Below are 21,847 nucleotides of genomic sequence, written 5' to 3' on the forward strand. Positions count from 1 at the left end.
GCTAGTGGCTCTACAGATTTTTTTTTACCTCTAATTGGCCTCTAATTCAATATTACAGCTCATAGTATACTAGACCTGTTACTGAGCCATGATACCATATATAAAGCCATACAGACATAAGCAGTACGTGGCCTCATCACACACCCCATGTTCATATACAACTATATTCCATATTCCTTGTTATTTCCCATTGCAAGTTTTTTTTTCTTTTCCTTCAAGCCTACTTAAGGGCTATGTACACCTTTGGGGTGCATTTTTAAAAAAAATTCTGTATTGTATTTATTTTGAGCTAAAAATAATTTTTTTAATTGGTCTTTATTACAAATATGGAGCCCTTTTTTCTGTACATAGCTGAGATGCTCTAATAGCAGCCTCTGAATTTTCTCTCTTCTATCAGCCAGCTCACCTAATAGGCTCCATATCTCTGACATTATAAACACTTATTTTAGCTCAGTTCTTATCTTAATGATAAGAATGTGGCTTAAATAAGTGTTTATGATCTCTTAGTAAAGGTGGATTTACAAGAGCCAATTATTGGGCAAAATGCTCGTTCATCGGATCCTATCGGTCATGCAGGCACACCAATCATTGTTTCTGGGCAGCAGATCGTGCGGTTTAAACAGTGATCTGGCACCTAGAAACAATGATTCTGTATGGGGATGAGGGATCGCAATAGCCATCACTCGTCCTCATACTGTGAAGGAGATCACTGCATATAAATGCAGCAGTCTCCTTCAATGAATGAGCAGCCAACTGTTAGGAAGGAATGCTACCTTCCCAACAATCAGCTGCTATATCGTGCAGTCTAAACCCACCTTAATTTAGAGATAAGATTTATTAGATGTTGTGACGAATACCACATCTTGTGCCCGCTTGACGTCACCTACGTCGAGCTCACGAGATGCGGTCACTTTTTACCAAAGCATGATGTTACGCCCTCCAGAGGAGCAGGTAAGGTCAGCTTGGTACAGTTTACACAGACACCTCCTGTCCATGCGGGCACAGAGAGGCAACAAGCTGAGAGAGCCTTTTCACTGCCGCAGTAAAAACAGCGCTGTCTCAGCCCGGGTATCTGCCACCAGCTTCTCGTTTGATATAAGCCCGGTCCGCTAACGGGATTATATAGGGTGAGAAACCAACCTGGGGTAGCTTATAACTAGGCCAAAACACGGATGTGGGGATTTGTGATCGAGATACAAGATAGCACAAGATTAAATTATATATTTAATCGCCTTAAGGGCACACTAGATATAACACTATACACAGAGAATATATACAGTGGTCTGAGGTTACAGATACAGGTGATATAGATACAACAGGGTTAAGCGGAGCAAAAGTCAGTTACCGGGTAGTTGAAAGTTCTATGATGGTGGAATAGTCCTTAGTTGCAGTCACGTGGGGGGTGGTGATGTCAGCGGTTTCCAGGTCTCTCCAAACACATTTGCATGATGTGACCCCCTTTCAGAGAAAGACTCTGCCCGCTGGCTTGCATAGAATTATGACCTGTAGCCGGCCGCTCCACTTCCCGCCTAAGGGTAGGGTCCACCACTCCTACTCTGGTGCTGGCAGAAAATGACCCATAAAACCCATTAGGGCCAGACCAGAATGTCGCAGGAAGATAGTTCCGGACCCAATTGATCCGCCTGCGTTCCGGCTACAACTAGAGTCCAAACATGGTACCGTTAGTTGGTTTCTGTGGGGAGATATAGATATCTCCCTTCCCTGGCATCCCATCCTCAAACAAAGACCATGGGCACGTTCATCATGGCCACCTTGACACAAATATGTATCCGGTTTGCGCCTGTGATGGCCGGGCGATTCATAATTTCTTATGAAATGGAGGTGCCAACAAGTTTGGGAGGTATCATTGATCCTGGCAAGGGCTGATACCTCCTGCTGGGATTTTTACTGCAGGATCCATGCTGTCTGACTGGAGGTGTGAAATGTAATCAAATGTGGCCTGCTATGAGTTTTCTGCTATCTGGCTGCGGCTTTAAAGCAGGGCCCCCTGGTGGAGCTTGATTTCCTCTGTCATCTTTCAGCAAATGGTGGGTGTGAGGACATGGCTGACAGTAAATATTAATCCATATTCCTGACAGATGTCCTCCACAAAGTGAAAGTACCAGTCACACAGCTAGAAAAACAGTTAACCCTTTGTGGCAGAATGGCTGAATATTTTTAATAAAAACCAAGTAAAAAAAAAGATTTTAAGGGCCCACAATGAGTAAAATGCAATCATAAAATATTGCTTCCAATGGTGTGCATCGCCTTTAACTTTTCCATATAATATAAAACCAAAGGTACATGCATAGCATCCAAATGTATATGAAAAAGCCACTCATTTGCATAAATTAGGCCCATTATAAGCTATGTGCCCAATCTTACATTATACAGTCAATGTCAGCTGCATAAAATAGGCTTAATGTTGCTGGAAGTGACCTGTCCTTATATGCATCTGGAAGGCCAGCTTTAATTTAGAAAGGACATTTACCAAGTACCAGATAAAAGATAGGAAGTAAGGTAATTCAATAGGAAACAAAGATAAAATCTAGTGTCTCAATGTATGACGTACCTCCAAAGTAATTTGAATGTAATAGGCAGCAACAATAGCTGCAAGAAATATCTCCTACTAATTTTAAAATGTTTCCGTCTCAGAAGGTCACTATGTGCTTAGAGGTGAGGCCCAGAACATTTTACAGCACTTATAAATACTGGAGCTGTTCCTCTAGGATTAAAGTCTTTATTCAATGAGAGATCACCCTAAAGGGGGTCTTCAGTCTGTTGATATTCATGGCCTATCTTCAGGTCTTCAATATCAGATCAGTGAGGGCCCGAAACCCGGCACCACCACCAATCAGCTGTTTTCAACTGCCTCTATATTCTGCGGCATTTTACAAATAATAGCATCAAGCTGTCCCCAATGGGGCTCACAATCTAAGTTATCAGTATGTCTTTGGACTGTGGGAGGAAACCGGAGTACCGGGAGGAAACCCATGCAAACACGGGGAGAATATACAAACACCATGCTGATGTTGACCCCTGGCATATATTCTAAATGTGCCCAACGTTGACTACCTTTTTCAATACAAGGGGACCTCACAAACATATATGAGGGGTATTCTTTCTTATTACATTGGGAGTCAATGGTTGATTTATGCAACCATATGCTATATAGTTACATATTTCAAACCATACATTCAGTGTACATATTCGAAACGTCTCTGGGTATATACACACTGACAGAAACGTCAGACTGCTGCAAAACTCTGCATGCAGTTATGTCTCAGGCAGATACGTAAATGATTACAGGCGTGGTCTGAAAATGCTTCCCCTGATTGAGAGATTGACTTCTAGGCATGTCTCTATGTTGCACTCAGACATTTTGCCCAATTGCCAGGGTGCATCTTTGGACTGAAAGAAGCAGGTTTGTCATTTTGACAAATTAGCTGCCATCTAGACCACTCTGACCTAGCTGTTAAGAGGTGTTGGAAGCAGTGGTTACATGAGGGCACACAAATACGGCAAACGGGCTACAGATGGTCCAGACAGACCACCAGTAGAGATGATCGTTTGATCCACCGAAAAGCCGCTCCCAGTTTTGTTATCCACTGTTATGACCAGAGGGTGAGAACCAACTGTCACACGTGGCCCTCATCACGGCTGGCCAGTGGAAGTTTTTGGGGATGTATTTTGTGCTGCTGGCAGTATTTTGTGATGGACTGTGGTATTTGGCTCTGTTGGGGTAGTATAATGTGCCACAATATGGTATTGCTGGCCCTGCCTTCCATCAATTTGGACCCAACTACAAAATGGTGCCACTTTTAGCATTTTTTCCAGGGCCACTTTAAAGTTTCCAGTCCGCATCTGGTAGTCAGGGTACAAAGGCAAAAGTCAGGGCAGGCGGCAATCAGACAACGTCCGTAAACACAAACCTGGGTAAGGGCAGGCGGCAATCAAAGTCCGTAAAACATAGTCCAAAGTCCGGTACACAGAATGACAATAAACAGCAGAACACATTAACTCAAACAGGAAACTACACTAGCTAGGAACCTAATTGCTCAGGCACCTCCCAGTTGAAGGAGGAGCCTTTAAATACACATTGCACATCAACCATGGGCTGGGGAAGTTAGAGGGCATGCGCATGCTGCCTCATAAAAGTAGGAGACGCCCGCCGCATGCCCTAACAAACAGTATTTATTAAAAATATTGAGTCGTTCTGTCACAAAGTTTTAACTGTTTTTCTAGTTGTGTGACGTACTTTCAGTTTGTGCCCGCCATCTAATAAACCTTATCTCTGAACTACTGAGAGTTCATAAACACTTATTTAATTCATATTCTTAACAGTAAGATAAGAACTGAGCTATAATGAGTGCATAGGAGGTCTGAGAGCAAAGATAAGGAGACTGTCAGAACCTGGTCTGACGAAAAAGACAGTAAAGCCAAAAGGTGTTACTTAAGCATCTCAGCTCTTTACAGAAAAAAAACTCCATATTTTAATTAAAGACCAATTAAAATATATATTTTTAACTCAAAATGAGTACAATGCAATAATAAAAAATAATTGCCCCCCAAAGGTGTATGTAGCCTTTAAGCTACCTGCGCTTGTAAGCACGGCACGTGGCAGCAAGAGGAAGTGAAGAAGCCCTACACCCGTGCCTGCGTGCAGGGACAGCAGCTCCTGACACAGGTGGCACCTTTATAATGCAACCGTATCTCTGCCCAGACTATTTCCAGGCTCTTGGTAGAAAGAAATTTAGTGTCACGGCGCCCATTATGTGTCCTGCCATTGACAGACTACCACCATCGCAGTTGTGTCAAACGAGAAACCTGGACTGCTATGGAATAGAAGAAACTGAGTGCAATTGTGTTATGAACAAAAAATCTGGACTGCTATGGACTGGAACTATATTGTCTTTAGTGCCGAATCAAGGTTCTGTTTGGGATCCAGTGATGGTTGGGTTCAAGTATGGAGGCTTCATGATGAGCACTTCAATGCTGCCTTTGCTGTGGAGCAACACGCCCCAACTGCTGGTGGGATGATCTGGGGAGCCATCGCATATGGCAGTCTGTCACCATTAGTAGTTATACGAGGGACACTAACAGCTCAACGATACGTACAGGACATCCTGCGGCCACATGTGTTGTCTCTCACGGCAGGGCTTCCAACTGGCATTTTTCAGCAGGATAATGTTCTCCTACACACAGCAAGGGTTTTCTAGGAATGTCTCTGCCAGATTGCTGATCATCAGAAGTATCGCAGAGCATTTATAGGACCAGCTGGAATAAGTGTTTAGGATCTATCAGCCCAGCTGCATCATCTGGGGGCAAATGTGTCTCAGGATACCATACAGAACCTGTATGCTTGCATGCCCAACCCTATCTCATCTTGTATCCAGACTAGATACATCCCAAAAGGGCACTAGAGCCTCCTTTCAGTTGTACAGTTTTTTCCACTAAACGTATCCTTTCAATCTAATATTCTTACAAATATCATCATCACATTCACACATAGAAAGTTTCATTCGATTCCAACAATTCCTTCTTGGTGCATTTTTTTTTTTGTCAATGAGTGTACATATGCTGTAGTAAACACAAAAAAAAAAGTCTAAAGTTGTCTGCCATTATTAATATCCATTTGAAACTGTGTAATTTTGGCTGCATAAGACAAAGCCCAAAATGAATGCAACTTTAGGCTACTTTCACATTGGCGTTTTGAATTCAGTTTGTGAGATCCGTTTCAAGGATCTCACAAACGGTTCTAAACGGATCAGTTCAGCCCCAATGCATTCTGAATGGATAAGGATCCGCTCAGAATGCATCAGTTTGGCTCAGTTCCGCCTCTATTCTGCTCTGGATGCGGACACCAAAACGCTGCTTGCAGCGTTTTTGTGTCCGCCTGGCGATGCGGAGCCAAACGGATCCGTCCTGACTTACAATGTAAGTCAATGTGGACGGATCCGTTATCACTGACACAATATGGTGCAGTTGAAAACGGATCCGTCCCCCATTGACTTTTAATGTAAGTCAGGACGGATCCGTTTTGACTTAGACTTTTTAAAAAAAAGAATAATGCAAATGGATCTTTTCTGAACGGATACAAGCGTTTGCATTATAGGTGTGGATCCGTCTGTGCAGATACCAGACGGATCCGCACCTAACGCAGGTGTGAAAGTAGCCTTAAAAACTTATTTGTAGTCTATTTCTTAAAATAATTGTTATAGTGAATTTCAAATTCATCTTTATAAATACAACAAACTAATCATACCAATAGAGCAGTGCTATTTTCACATATTATAGTTTAGTATACAAATTCAATGGAGCTCACCATCGGATTGAAGCTGGTTTTAGTTCAATAGTTTTTTTCTAAAACGGTTGTGCATAGAGGGTGGCATTAATTGTTCGTTTTCCTGGGGATGATCAATGCAAAGACCTTAATCTATGAGGATCAACTGCTTTAGTAGACATTTACCTAAGAAAATGACTGTGATTGCTCAACATTATGAAATCAATAAAGTTTCACCATTTAAAGCAGACTGAGCAAATATCAGACCGAGAATTCCTAAATGTTATTGGTTTAATCTAGAAGCTCTCACTGATCTATAAAGAGTAGCAACGATAAATATTCACAACAGTAAGAAGCCAAAGTTTTTCATCAGCTGTTTGAAAAAAAATATTTTAAACTCAAATTCAGAAAATTATTAAAATAAAACACAAAATTATGTAGAAATTCACAATCTCGCCTAATAGCCACTGTAGTCTCCCAAGTGGCAATCACCTGCATTGCATTACATCATCCTAGCTTTCTATCCTGTATTGTCACGAAAACTTTAGAAAATCTATTTTCATAATAGGGAATTCTACATTACTAGATGGTGGCCCCAATTTAGAATTTCCACTACGTAGCCATAGAAGGTAGAGAGCAGTTATACTGGTCATCTTTCGTATTGGAGTAACTGGTACATCCGTGCTTTACACAGATAACCTACTGATGTTTAGTGGAGCTGCAGGAGAATTTTTTTTGACCCTTTAATGGGTTATGCCATGATTGGTGTAAAAAATTAAAATCAGATATCATATAGTACATGACCGTCTCTTTCTAAAAATGCTGGAACCAGCCCTGTACCTCTCAAGGATCCAGAGTTCCCAATTAGTAGTAGTGTCTTCCATGTTGTATCCAATAATAATAATGCTCTCACAATAATCCCAGTAGTAATATTGCAGTTATAATGCCCCTTTGTAGTGCCCTCAGTATTTATAATATTCACCTGCAGCACCCCCCGTAGTTATAATGCCCCTCCATGTAGTGTCCCTGGCATTTATAATGCCTGCTGTAGTGTCTGTAGTATTTATAATGACCCGCTGTAGTGCCCCCAGTATTTATTGTATAATGGCCCTCCGTAGTGACCCCAGTTTTAATGCCCATCTATGTAGTGTCCCTAGTATTTATAATGCCTGCTGTAGTGTCTCCAGTATTTATAATTAGGGATGAGCGAATAGACTTCGGATTAAACATCCAAAGTCAATTCGCATGAAACTTCATAAAAAAAAAGCTTTTACCGAACTCAGTAAAAGATTTTTAAACAGTAGAAATAAATTTCTGAATTTATTACCCGAAGTCTCACGAGACTTCGCGAAGTAATGACTTCAGCTCATAGGAGTCAATACATTCTAATACTGTACGGAGCGCTCGCTCCGTACAGTATTCTAACAAAGTTTTATGCGAATCTACTTCGGGTGTTTCATCCGAAGTCGATTTACTCATCTTTATTTATAATGCACCCCTGTAGTGCCCTCAACATTTATAATGGCCCCCTGTAGTACCACCAGTATTTATAAGTCCCCCCCAGTAGTGCCACCATAATCCTCCAAGTAGTGTCACCAGAATGTACAATCTCCCCAGTATTAATAATGCTCCCAGTACTGCCACCATTTAATGTAATGCCCCTAGTATTTATAATGGCCCATGTAGTGCCACGAGTATGTGTAATGGCCACAGTATTTATAATGGCCGTCACTGTAGTGCCCCCAGTATGTATAATGCCCTCTAGTGGTGCCCCCAGTATTTAGCTATGTCCCCTCTGTAATGCCCTCAGTATTTTGCATGGCCCCCCTCTTTAGTGTCCCTAGTATTTTACATGGCCCCCCTCTTTAGTGTCCCTAGTACAGTCCTGATCAAAAGTTTAAGACCACTTGAAAAATGGCAAAAAATCATATTTAGCATGGCTGGATCTTAACAAGGTTCCAAGTAGAGCTTCAACATGCAACAAGAAGAAATGGGAGTGAGACAAAACATTTTTTGAGCATTCAATTTAATGAAGACAAGGAATAAACTGTTTTTCAGCTGATCAAAATTTTAGGACCACACCTCCAAAAAAAATTAAAAAAAATAAAAAACCCCAAAACAGAAATCCAACTTCCAAACAAGAACTCAGTAATGAGTAGCTCCGCCGTTATTGTTGATCACTTCAAAAATTTGTTTCGGCATGCTTGATGCAAGCGTTTCCATGAGGTGAGTGGGAACATTTCTCCATGTGGTGAAGAAGGCCGCACGAAGGCCATCTACTGTCTAGAACTGCCCTGCACTTCCTGAAGCTCCATTGTTCCACTGAAGGAAAAAGCACCCCAGTGACTGTTGGACTGCTCCCTGCGCCGTAATACAGAAGCACACTGCGCAGGCGCGAGTAGGCTGTCAATCTAGAGGAGAGGGGCGGGCAGGAGCGCGCTGGGTGGCAGAAATGGTGAGTGGACGGAGCCTCTAGGTGCTAAAAAGACGCCCCCATAGCACCTAGAGGCTCATTTGCATACCAATAAAAGTACGTTTTTTAGGGTAACCGCTGCAGAGAAAGGAATTACAATAGCATGGTTAGGTAGAGCAGACACTAGCAGATCGTTAGTGTCTGACAGCTAATTAGGTCAAAATGTGGTGGTAGAAACCGTTTAAGATCCAACAATGTAAAATAAGATTTTTTGCCATTTTTCAAGTGGTCTTAAACTTTTGATCAGGACTGTATTTTGCATGGCCACTCTGTAGAGCCACGCCAGTATTTTGCATGACCCCTCCTCTTTAGTGTACCCAGTATTTAGAATGGCCCCCTCCTTAGTGTCCCCAGTAGTGCCATGAAATAAAAAAAAATAAAAAAACTCATCAGACTCCAACTTCGTGGTGCCGCCGGGTCTCAGACAGCATGGTGACATCATCACGTCTGCCTGAGCTAGGATGCAGTCAGACATGTCCCTGATGCAGGCAGGCGTGATGACGTCATTGTGCTGCTCAGTACCTGCCACAGGAGGCTGTGATGATGTCATTGTCACTGCCTACGCGGTATACTGCCTCATAGGCTTTAGGCCTAGTGGCCTGAGGCCTATCATAGGTAAATGGCAGGGACAGGAGCCATAGGCTCCTCTGCCCCGCCTCAAACTGCCGCCCCCCTCAGAGGCAGGCTAGCTGTCACCTAAGGCAAGATGTTCATCTCGCCTCATGGCAGATGCAGCCCTGGTTGTATCCTTTCTGCTACAGCTCTCTCCCTATTTCAGCTCAGGGGGCAAGTCCTTTAAAATGTAGCTCTCTCCCTATCAGAGCTCAGAGGGTATGTTCTTTCTGCTGCAGCTCAAGAGGTGTGCCATTTTTCAGGGGCTACGTCCTTTCTCATAGGGTGTGTCATTTCTCCCTCAGCTATAGCCCTGTAAGTGTAACAGTAGATATGTTAGTTGGTAGTTGAAGGATAGAACTGAGCATGTCCAACCACTTCAGTAGGTGGATGTGCACATTACTATAAAAATTAAACACCAGGGGGCACCATTACAATGAAGTAAAGGGACATCTCACACCTCAAGCATTTTTGTAACAGAAAGTATATTTAAAAAAAGTAACTAGTTTTTCATGCAGAACTATATTAAACAACATTTAACTGTGGCACAACCTCTTTAAGGTTGTGGAAAAGCAGCTACTATTCCCTTATTGTTTTGCAATGATACATGCATTTTTTGGGAACAGTCAGTTGAGCAGAGAACAAAATATATCTAAAACAGCAGACTTCAAATTAAGGCTAGTCCATCACAAAAGTAAATCAGGGAAATCAATATATCTTTAAAAGGCTAAGCTATTTCCTTTGAAGTTTGTCACGTTTACCAATAACCATCATGAGATAAGCATCTCTACTTCAGTGTATCATGAATTCACCTTTCTAAAGTATCTCTCTGGTCACCCAAGGACAAACCCAGAGGAAAACATGACTGTTCTCTGGCATCTTTACTCTGTCTGAAAGCAAATGCAGCCTAGATCGGTGGTTAACAAACTATTTTAGCAAATGGAACTCTAATGATTCTGAGGAACTCTTGTTCCCGAAAAAGACAGTTTATTGTATAACATACAATATATAATACAATATTAATTACAGAATCTGACCAACAGATTGGTTTAAGCCATATTTGTTTAAGAAAATAAAGGTCATACATAGTATAGGTCAGTGATAACCTCCGGCACTCCAGTTGTGGTGAAACTACGAATCCGAGCATGCTCAATTCATGTCTATGGAGTTTTGAGAACAGCCAAGCAAGTGTACATCTTGGGAGTTGTAGTTAGCCAACGTAGCAAGTGGTAGTCACTCCTTCATTCCAACAGCAGTCTCTAAAACTCTCATTTATTTAAGTGTGCAGAGCTTGCTAACGCACAACCTGATCCCCCTCACAAAGCAGGACTAAAGATGGCCACGCATTACTAAACACTGTAGATTATCTAATGTGTATAGGGGTGTCCCCAGCAGATGTCAGGGGAGAGAAAAGTCTGGCACTTTGGACTTCAACATGTCTAATCCTTTTGTTCATACAGGAAATAGGCTGCTGCCATAGATGTCTGGCAGAGGCTTATTCCCCTCTACCTACCGAGAACACATGCATTCTCGGCTGAGCTGGAAAGATCGTAAGGAATGGGAGGGTAGGAAGATATAGCTGTTGGCCAACAGCGATCTAAGGTGTTTGGCCACCTTTTGGTATCAGTAGTTGTTGGGATCTGTAGGAATATAAGAAGCCAACGTCTCAGTAATCAAGACATTATGCTCCACAAAGTCCTTCACTACAATTCTTATGCCTTTTGCATTTAAAGGGAGTCTGTCATCAAAGTTTCACCTTTTTAACCCTTCCCATAGCTTTCTAGCAGCCTTACAGTTAATAAAAACGTTACCTTTATGAGCAATCCTGGACTTATAAAACCGGCAAAAAACATCTTCGTAGCATATGCAAATAAGGGCTCGCAAGTGCCCAGGGGCGGCGTTACCCTCGTAGGTACCCAGCTAGCTCAGTCTTATTGTCGCTTCCCCCCGCCCATTCTTTCCCTCAGCCCGCCCATCTACTTACTACTTGTTTCGCCAAGATCCCGCGCCTGCGCACTCAGTCCATCAGCCAGCGCATGCATACTGCGATGCCCATTCCTTGTACGGCATCACAGTAATTAATGCGCATGCGCCGATAGACCGCCTCCTTTGTGGTGTTTTCACGCCGTTAGCCGGCGCATGCGCATTAATTACTGTGATGCCGTACAAGGAATGGGCATCGCAGGGAGCATGCGCCGGCCGACGGACTGAGTGCGCAGGTGCGGGATCTCGGCGAAACAAGAAGTAAGTAGATCGGCAGTCAGAGAGAAAGGATGGGCGGGCAGAGGGAAAGAATGGGCGGGGGGAAGCGACGATAAGGCTGAGCTAGCTGGGCACCTACGAGGATAACGCCTCCCCTGGGCACTTGCGAGCCCTCATTTGCATATGCTACTAAGATGTTTTTTTGCCGGTTTTATAAGTCCAGGATTGCTCATAAAAGGTAACGTTTTTATTAACTGTAAGGCTGCTAGAAAGCTATGGGAAGGGTTAAAAATTTGAAACTTTGATGACAGAATCCCTTTAAAGGCTGTAATTGATATCATGTGTGCTGGCATGCAGTAGGGCTGCAGTAAACGATTATTTTAGTAATAGAGTATTCTATCAATTATTTTTATGATTAATCGAGTACTCTAATAAGAAAAAATTAATTAATAGAAGGTTTTCCTTTATAAAAACTTATCAGACCCCCTGCCATCAGTCACCAACACCCTTCGTTCCCCCCTGTGCGATCAGCCCAAGTGCAATCAGTTCCCCCCAGTGCCATCAGCTCCACTATCCCCCAGTGCCATCAGCTCCGTTCCCCCAGTGCCTTCAGCTTTCCCCCACCCCAGTGCCATCAGCTCCACTCTCCCAGTACCTTCAGCTCTCCCCCACCCCAGTGCCTTCAGCTCCCCCCCACCCCAGTGCCATCAGCTCCCCCTCCAATGACACCAGCTCCCCCATGTCATCAGTTGCTCCCCCTCCCACTGCCATCAGCTCCCCCCCAATGCCACCAGTTCTCCCACTCCCCCTCCTAGCCATCAGTGCCCAGACGCAGCGCCAGTGAACTAAAATGTCCTGACGATGTGTGCACATCTGTCACGTGCCGGGGAGCCCGCGAAGGATCCCCGAGACGTCAGGCAAGGCAGGATACGGGAAACAGGCTATGGACCATGGAAACTTTAATACAAAATAACAGAAGCAAATATCAGTAACAGAAGCTCCGAAGAGTACTGTACAAACAGCGGGAGAACCGACTGTGCTACTTACGGTCGGTACCCTGAAGGGGCTTGACTAAGCAGCTACCTGGACTTCACTAGGGCCCCTGGTGGTGGGGATAGACTTTGCCGTTATGGTAGCTGCCAGGTGCCACTCCAGAGCCGGACCCGTACCTTACCAACTGGTCCGGAGGACCAGGAGATACCTACAAAGGTACCGACAGTACATACAGTAACCAGGCATGAACGGAATCCAGGCAAGGACAGGAATAAGCAAATTACAGGCATAACGGAATACAGGAATAGACAGGACAGAGCCAGAAGCAGTTACCTGCGCCGCAAGCAATGTTGGCTAGACGGCCCCAGGCAGAGCTGCACACAGGTGGCGGTTCCCCCTCCGAGGAATAATAATAATCTTTATTTATATAGCGTCAACATATTCCGCAGCGCCTTACAAGTCAGGGGATCATGAACAAACAGTCATAAATAACATAGCAACAGACAAGTTGATTACTACAACAAGAGGAATGAGGGCCCTGCTTGCAAGAGCTTACAATCTATGAGGGGATAGGGGTGACACAAAAGGTAGAAGTGCTTGTTATGTACGATAGTCCAGCCATCTTGGGAGAATAGGGGAGCAGATATAAAGCCACATGAGCCGGTCAGCAGCCAATATACGAAGTGCTTCTGGGTGCAGTGGAAGCTCAGCTTCAGAGAATGATAAATGGGCTATGGGGAGGTTAGATCAAGGGAGGTGATAGGCCACCCTGAAAAGATGTGTTTTTAGCAAACGCTTAAAAAACTGTGCATGTTGTGATTAAGCCTGATTTCTTGGGGTAGGGCATTCCAGAGAACAGGTGCAGCTCGGGAGAAATCTTGGAGCCGGGAGAGAGAGGCTTGGATTTTTGTGGAAGTCAGTCGGAAGTCATTGGCTGAACGGAGAGCACAGGGTAGGGTGGTAGACAGAGATAAGGGAAGAGATGTAGGGTGGTGCAGCACTGTGGAGGGCTTTGTGGGTGAGGACGAGCAGTTTGAATTGGATTCTATAGTGTATGGGTAGCCAGTGCAATGACTGACACAGGGCGGAGCCATCAGAGTAGCGGTTGGACAGATGGGTGACCCTGGCTGCTGCATTAAGAATAGATTGGAGAGGGGAGAGTCTGGTGAGGGGGAGGCCAATTAATAGTGAGTTGCAGTAATCAAGGCGGGAGTGGATCAGGGCAACAATGAGAGTTTTTGTTGTTTACATAGTGAGAAAGGGGCGGATACTAGAGATGATTTTGAGGTGCAGGTGGCATGAGCGGGAGAGAGATTGAATATAGGGGGTGAAAGAAAGATCAGTGTCAGAAGTCACCCCGAGACAGCGGGGTCATGCTGCCTAGGAGCGATGACTGTGTTGCACACCGAGAGGCAGATATCAGGTTTAGGTAGGTTAGTAGATGGAGAGAACACAAGAAGTTCAGTTTTTGAAAGATTAAGTTTCAGATAGAGAGAGGACATAATGTTAGAGACGGCAGAGAGACAGTCGCTAGTGTTCTGTAATACAGCAGGTGTGATGTCAGGGGATGAAGTGTATAGTTGTGTGTCATCAGCATAGAGATGGTACTGGAAACCAAATCTGCTGATGGGCTGTCCAATTGGTGCTGTGTACAGGAAGAAGAGGAGAGAGCCTAGGACTGAACCCTGAGGAACTCCAAAAGCGAGGGGGAGAGATAGGGAAGTGGAGCCAGCGAATGATACACTGAAAGAGCGACCAGAGAGATAGGAAGAACACCAGGAGAGGGCGGTGTCCTTTAGGCCGATGGATTGGAGCATGGCGAGCAGGAGATGGTGGTCTAGAGTGTCAAAAGCTGCAGAGAGGTTAAGGAGAATGAGCCAGGGACCCACTTCCGCAGGCGGACAATACAGACATGAACGGAAGCAGAGTAAACTGCCACAAACAAGAACATAAACTGGAGCAGGGAGGCAGAGGCTGGGACAGCGAGACCAGAATAGGCTGAGAATAGGCAAGGTGAGGCGATCGCGCGGACCTGGTGACAATTGGGGGGCGACAGGGCAGGGAGAGATGAGCGCTTCCATTGTGGAAGCACTCATCTCTATATTCATCTGTATGGACTGTCCTCAGGACAGCGATACAGATGGATGTGCTGCGGGGCAGGGGAGAGGCGTCTCGCTTCCCCGTTCCTCTGATAGGCTGCAGGCAATAGGCGCCGGTGGCTTCACATAGGGGGGTGGAGCCTGGCAGAGCTGTGTGTGCAGGAGAGGCAGTGGTCCTGCTCCCTGCAGCCGCGGCAGAGTTGTACCTTTTTGGGGGGCACTATGTGCGCACAAAAGTGGTATTTTATATGGGGGGCATCTAAGGGCACTACTTACTGGCACATTATTGGGGGGCACTATGTGGGCACAAAAGTGGTATTTTATATGGGGGCACTTCTTACTGCCACATTATTGGGGGGCACAAAAGTGGTATTTTATATGGTGGCCACTAAGGGGAAGAGGAACATTATGGGGCATCTCGGAGCACTTCTTATTGGAACATAATTGGGGGGCATCTACTGGGGGCAGAAAGAAGGGGTATTTTATAGGTGGTGCTCTGTATTGGGGCATTTTATACTGGAAGACATTATGGGGGTATTATGGGGAAAGCGGAGCACTGAGGGCATCTACTGGGGTCACTAAGAAGGGGTATTTTATACTGGCAAATTATGGGGGACACTGAGGGCATCTACTGGGGCGCTATATAAGGGCATTTTATACTGGCACATTATGGGGGCACTATGGGGACATTAGCTCAACTGGGGGCATTAAAAGGGGGTATTTCTTGCACTGGCACACATTATAAGGGGGCATTTTTGTACTGGTGCTCATTTTAAGGGGGCATTTTTCTACTGTCTAATATAGGGAAAATTATTACTACTTGGGGGGGATTTTGGTGAGCTTTATTACTACGTGGGGAACATAATTACTAGTATGGGCACTATGGGAGCATTATTACTTCTGGGGTACAGTGGGGACATGTTGGGGGCACTGTAGGGGCAGTATTACTACCAAGTGTGCTCTGGCAGAGAATTATTAGTTGGGACTTTTGGGAGCACTATTGCCATGGGGGCAAGCTGGGTTTATCTGTTTCTGCAGTATAGTATTGGGGAGCACAGCAGCACAGTATTGGGGGTGGTAGGATGATGGAAAAGTAGTAAACTAAGATGTTTTTTGTCAAACTGCAGAGACGAGAGATGGCTGAAAGAAATCATCATGGATGTCTGTACTGAATGGAGAAGATGAGGAAGGAGAATATCTACATCAGAGGAGACGTCACTGGATGTAAGAGGTATGGGCATACTTTGCTATATAACTTCACATTCTTATGAATTATTGCTATTGTTTTCTATCATCAGTAAGTGATGCTGCATCAGTAACAAATATATGAGGCAATCCTGAATCGGTCGTCCCCTAGCCTGTTCTAAAGCTGGCAGCCGAATTTCCTGCACAATGTAAACTGCGTAAGTGCAGGCCGTGCAGCTGAAAAATATATTAAAAAGCAATTCTGTAAAGATGAAAACTCCATGGAGGTGCAGTATGGTTACTCCTGGAGGCCAGGCCACTTGCTACACAGCCATCAGAACTCATTTGGGCATAACCTACCTAAGCTGAGTGACTGCTTAAATTATCCATAAAAGAGTCTAAAATGACCCTCCCCCAATGAATAATTAAGATTGGATACTAGTTCGAAGCAAAACTTTGCCTTAAACTAAGTTCAAGACGTAGGCTGCTTTTTAGTCACCTGTGTGTTCTGGAACATAAGAGAATCCTAGGCAAGAGCCCTACATTTGCTTGACTTTCTCCTAGGCAAGAGGTTTTCATTCTGTGGTTTGCTGAGTAGGTTTTACATTACCCATCTGCTGATGGGTGAAAAACCATCTTGGTGGTCACGGAGAAGTTAAGCACTTTTTTTTACATTACAAAACAGCTCATCATGTAATGTATACCATCAAGCAAAACCACATCTGACCTGCCAAAGTCTGACCTAGTCATATTCTGCATACACCTGAAGCAATATACTATAAAGCTCAAGGGGAACGTTTTGTATGTAGAAACCAGGTTAGGGATCAAGGACCCTTGGTTAACAGATGAGAAACTACTAATACTTCTACCTTAAACCATGACACAGTGAAAAAGGTTAGCAAATAATACAGGATGTGGCCTGTAAAGACCAAAGGAAGCTTTGATAGCCAGGATACACTTTTTGAACAAACACTATTTATGGTCAAGTACCGCACAGGAAATGCTTTTCCATACCACGTCATACAAAGAAGAGACACGACTTTAGGTTTCAAACAAGATCATGCGGACTAAAAAATAACAAAAATACATATACCATTGCTTCTGAAAACTGATTTAGAAAGGTAGTGAAAATCATTTACAAGCCGACAGAATGAAATATATACACAGTAGAGCTTTTATAAAACCTGGAGCAAAGGATCATTAAAAAATGTATTTTAAACTCACAGCAGCTAAGGCTTGTTGCACACTTGCGTTTGCAGATCCGACAGGTTGTTCCAGCCAAGGGCAGCTTGCCGGATCTGTCCGGTTCCATTAACTATAATGTGGTTCGGCAGCTAATATGCTGAGAAACAGCAGCACAAATACCGCTGCACGTAGCGTTTTTTGTCCGGACGATTCCCAGCATTTCATGCCAAAACAGCCTGAAGGCAGTGTGAAAGAGGCCTAATAATTAGAATTCAGCAGATTATAATTGTCTTTATGAATTAGTACATAGCATTAATTGGGTATATGGTACAATCACTTATTACAGTCTACCATTTCCTATCATTGTATTATTAATATAGGAAATAAAGCACATGCAGAAGCATATGGAAGATTTGCTGCAGGAATGTTTGTGAATAAAAATAATTTCTATTCTTTTGAATGTGGCTGTTTTGGCAACAGGTAAATGTATTCAGATTTTACCACATTGGCGTTTTTTACCCACACAGGATCACTGAATTTGCATCACAACTGCAATTTTGACACAACTCTCGCCTGACTTTTATAGTGATCCAATAATTCAATGCCCGTCCTTCAACAACATTTTATTCAAATTTAAAATACCGTAAATCAAATATTTGCCCCGGATTAAATTTTACAGCTTTAGGCCTCATGCACACGAACGTATACTCTTTCCGTGACCATTCCGTGTTTTTTGCAGACCGTATGCGGAACCATTCATTTCAATGGGTCTGCAAAAAAAAAGAAACTTACTCCGTGTGCATTCAGTTTCCATATGTCCGTATTTCCGTTTCACAAAAAAAATGAATATGTCCTATTATTGTCCGCATTACGGACAAGGATAGTACTATTCTATCAGGGGCCAGCTGTTCCGTTCCGCAAAATACAGAATGCACACGAACGTCATCCATATTTTTTGTGGATCCGTTTTTTACGGACTGCAAAATACATATGGTCGTGTGAATGAGGCCTTAATGGTTGAAACCTTATTTTTCAAACAATGAGCTCCAAATCCAATGCATAGAAACTGTTAAAACAATAAAATTTTAGATACATGGATCCACCACTAGGAGGAGCATAAAAGCGGACTGCATACGATCAATACATTAAACTTGATATTGAAGGCTATTTTTATGATAGAAAAACATGTCTGCTTTCCAAAAAAAACAAAGCACTGCCTTGTACTGAAATTCAGCTGTATTTATTTGAATAGGGAAGAGCTATAGTCTATTAAAAAAGCTGATCTTTTTTTGTAATTTTAGACAACCCCTTTAAACAAAAAGAAAAAAAAAAGAAACTGCATGCTTCAATCTGACTAGCTAGGATCAGGTCCCAATTAGTTTATATTTTGAGTTCAGCATATGTGCACTCAACAAACCTGTCCATAGGCCACATGTACCCAGTGTATGCCATAAGTGACCTGTCCCTAATGAAAGGGTCAAAGGGTACAGATACAGCTAAGTTGGGATGAAAAATCACACCACTAAAACATTGCTGGTAAGTTAGCATTATATGTCTAAAAAAAAATTATCTAATGAAAGGAAAGGACTACTGATTTTTTTCGATGACCCCAGTGCATCCGACAAACATATCGATATTATATGCAAAGCCTACAGGTCAAAGCATATTACTGTACTTTATCATGTGAAGTCACCTCTATTGATTTACTACATTCTCCCCCAAGTCCTATATATCACACACTAAAGTCTCCTTTGATTCATTCACTTGCAAACTGCCTCAGGAATTTAAACAACAGCTTATTTTATGCAATATTTAATCTACAAGCATTGGTGGTTGTGCACATAGCTGTAATATTAGGCACACAAGAAAATGAATAAGGAACACCAATGCTTTTATCCCAGGACTTTTTTTAGAAGACGCGGTGAAGCCCAGTGATCGGCTGCACACAGCGGATGATGGATTATAGAGATTGTGTTTATTATCTATAACACAACATCAAATGAGGCTTTGCTGGGAAGCGGGGAGGGCAGGCTATACAAACCGTGCTCTGTGTAACAAGACAGATAGTTTAGTGAATTTCCCACTCCCAGGGGAGACGCCTAATGTTCCATCATGACAGTGAGGGAAATGCGAGAATTACATGGGGAATGGATGAGACTGGAAAATCTTGTGGCTGACTAGTCCACATAAATGGAACAATCATGTAATACATTATTGATCTATTTGTTGTGTGCCACAGAGAACAGGTTTTTAGCGTTACACTGTATCAAGGTCCAACAATACAGGCAGTACCTTTTTATATTATTACTTTTTATGTTCTTTTTACTTTTAAGAAATGCTGTACTTTATTTCACTTTGCAGTTGTTTGTGTTTATTATTATTTTTGTATTATTTATTCAGATTATTCTGCATTTATGTTCTAGTATTATAGATTTATTGTGTACAGTATATATCCACTGTCTCCTATATAATATAAACAGTTGGCAAAACTGAGATGCTCTCTAGCTTTGAAGGGGTTTTCTAGCCTTCAAGCTGACCATCTCTTTGATCAGAACCTCTGCCCTTGAACATAAAAAAGGAAGACCACCTGTCTGCTGTCCCATCGATGCTCTGTTCCCAGCTGCTGGACTAGGAAACAACTGTGTTCTGTAACTGCTGCGGCCAATCACAGGCCTCAGCGATCACAGCGGCTTGAATGCTATGTCACAGCACTGATGTACCATTCAAGACTCTGTGACCGCTGAGGCCTGTGGCTGGCAGCAGTAGTCACAGGACCCAGTCGCTTCCTGGTCTTGCAAGGGCCGGAAGCAGGAACAGAGCAGCCGCAGTACCACAGACAGGGGAGTCTTTCTTTTTAATGATCTTAGGCTTCAGGGGCAGAGGTCCACATCCACATATTGGCTACATGGCTGAACAACCCCTTTAATTCTAGAGAGCATCTCACAGTTTTATTAACTGTTTATACAGGATGGCCCACGAAAAAGTAGCCCGCCTCAATATCTACAAATCAAAATGCCTAACAGTAAATCTGTCTGAGTTATATAGCAACCAATCAGAGCTCAGCTGATTTTTCCAGAGCCCTGCAGGAACTGAAAGCTGAGCTCCGATTGGTTGCGATGGACAACTAAGGCCTCATTCACATTTCCGTGTTAGTGTCACGTTCGTGAAAAAAAGCGTACATGTTTCATCCGTGAAGATGTCCATGAAGGATCCGTGGTTGGTCCGTGTGTCCGTTTTTACCATCCGTGTGTCATCAGTAATTCAAGGAAGTTACTCAGCTCAAAATTAATTTCCAAAGAATCTCCTATTAGTCTTCAGTGAAAAACGGACACAACACGGATGCCATCAAAGTAGTGCATGTCCCCGTCTTTTTTTTTTTATGACCCACGGTCAGTAAAGAAATACTAAAATGTGAACAGTCGCATTTAAATCAATGGGTACGTGTGCTGTCCGCAGAAAATGCGGACAGCACACATCAGTAAAAAACAGAAATGTGAACAAGGCCTAAGACAGATCTACTATAGGGCAGTTTAATTTGGCGATATTGGAGGTGGGCTACTTTTTCATGGGCCACCCTGTGTCTATATAGGCGCAGATGGGTATATACTGCGCACAATAAGGCCTCTTTCACACTTGCGTTGTTGGGATCCGGCATGCACTTCCGTTGCCGGAGGTGCCTGCCGGATCCGTAACAACGCAAGTGTACTGAAAGCATTTGAAGACGGAACCGTCTTCCAAATGCGTTCAGTGTTACTATGGCACCCAGGACGCTATTAAAGTCCTGGTTGCCATAGTAGTAGTGGGGAGCGGGGGAGCGGTATACTTACCGTCCGTGCGGCTCCCGGGGCGCTCCAGAGTGACGTCAGAGCGCCCCATGCGCATGGATGACGTGATCCATGTGATCACGTGATCCATGCGCTTGGGGCGCCCTGACGTCACTCTGGAGCGCCCGGGGAGCCGCACGGACGGTAAGTATGCTGCTCCCCCGCTCCCCACTACACTTTACCATGGCTGTCAGGACTTTAGCGTCCCGGCAGCCATGGTAACCACTCTGAAAAAGCTAAATGTCGGCTCCGGCAATGCGCCGAAACGACGTTTAGCTTAAAGCCGGATCCGGATCAATGCCTTTCAATGGGCATTGATCCCGGATCCGGCCTTGCGGCAAGTCTTCAGGATTTTTGGCCGGAGCAAAAAGCGCAGCATGCTGCGGTATTTTCTCCGGCCAAAAAACGTTCCGTACCGGAACTGAAGACATCCTGATGCATCCTGAACGGATTTCACTCCATTCAGAATGCATTAGGATAATCCTGATCAGTATTCTTCCGGCATAGAGTCCCGACGACGGAACTCTATGCCGGAAGACAATAACGCAGGTGTGAAAGAGCCCTAAATCTATATTATACATGTACAATCTAGAATATATTCAAATGAACCAATGAATGCAAATTACATTCTTACAAACAAAATTATTAAAAATGTTGGGATGCCTAACCAAGGGATGCTCTAATAGGGTGCAGGGCATTGTGTAATAAGACTCACACCTTACACTCTGGACTGAATGTTCCTTTGCATGAACAAAATTATTATATTTGTCTACAGGCAACACTAGAGGAAGATTTTGAGCTCACTTAGCAAACTGTCAGCGATTTGTCCGAATATGATAGAGGGAGGGAAGCTGAACTCTATAATGTACAGGTTTGAGCAGGATTTTGGAACAAAATACATTGTAAAACATGTCAGAACACCAAAGAGAGACAGTGAGAGCCCTGAATACTCTGCCCACACACAGGATTATTGACAGCTGCCCCTGTATCG

At 43.6% G+C, this 21,847-nt stretch overlaps 1 protein-coding gene across 2 annotated transcripts in view; it reads right to left on the bottom strand.

Annotated features, from left to right (window-relative positions):
* RAPGEF5 (Rap guanine nucleotide exchange factor 5) overlaps nt 1–21,847 on the bottom strand; it is a 358,807-nt gene that overhangs the window by 125,510 nt on the left and 211,450 nt on the right. The window contains exon 1 of one of the 2 annotated variants that reach the window (XM_040433730.1): nt 6,326–6,384. The exons of the other annotated variant lie outside the window; for it this stretch is intronic. Within the exon in view, the coding sequence (XP_040289664.1) occupies nt 6,326–6,328 (3 nt within the window). The 5' untranslated portion in view covers nt 6,329–6,384. Of the gene's footprint in view, nt 1–6,325; nt 6,385–21,847 lie in introns of those variants that run through there. 2 annotated transcript variants of the gene reach the window in all.

Source organism: Bufo bufo, chromosome 5, assembly GCF_905171765.1.
Source record: "Bufo bufo chromosome 5, aBufBuf1.1, whole genome shotgun sequence".
NCBI classification, from domain to species: domain Eukaryota; kingdom Metazoa; phylum Chordata; class Amphibia; order Anura; family Bufonidae; genus Bufo; species Bufo bufo.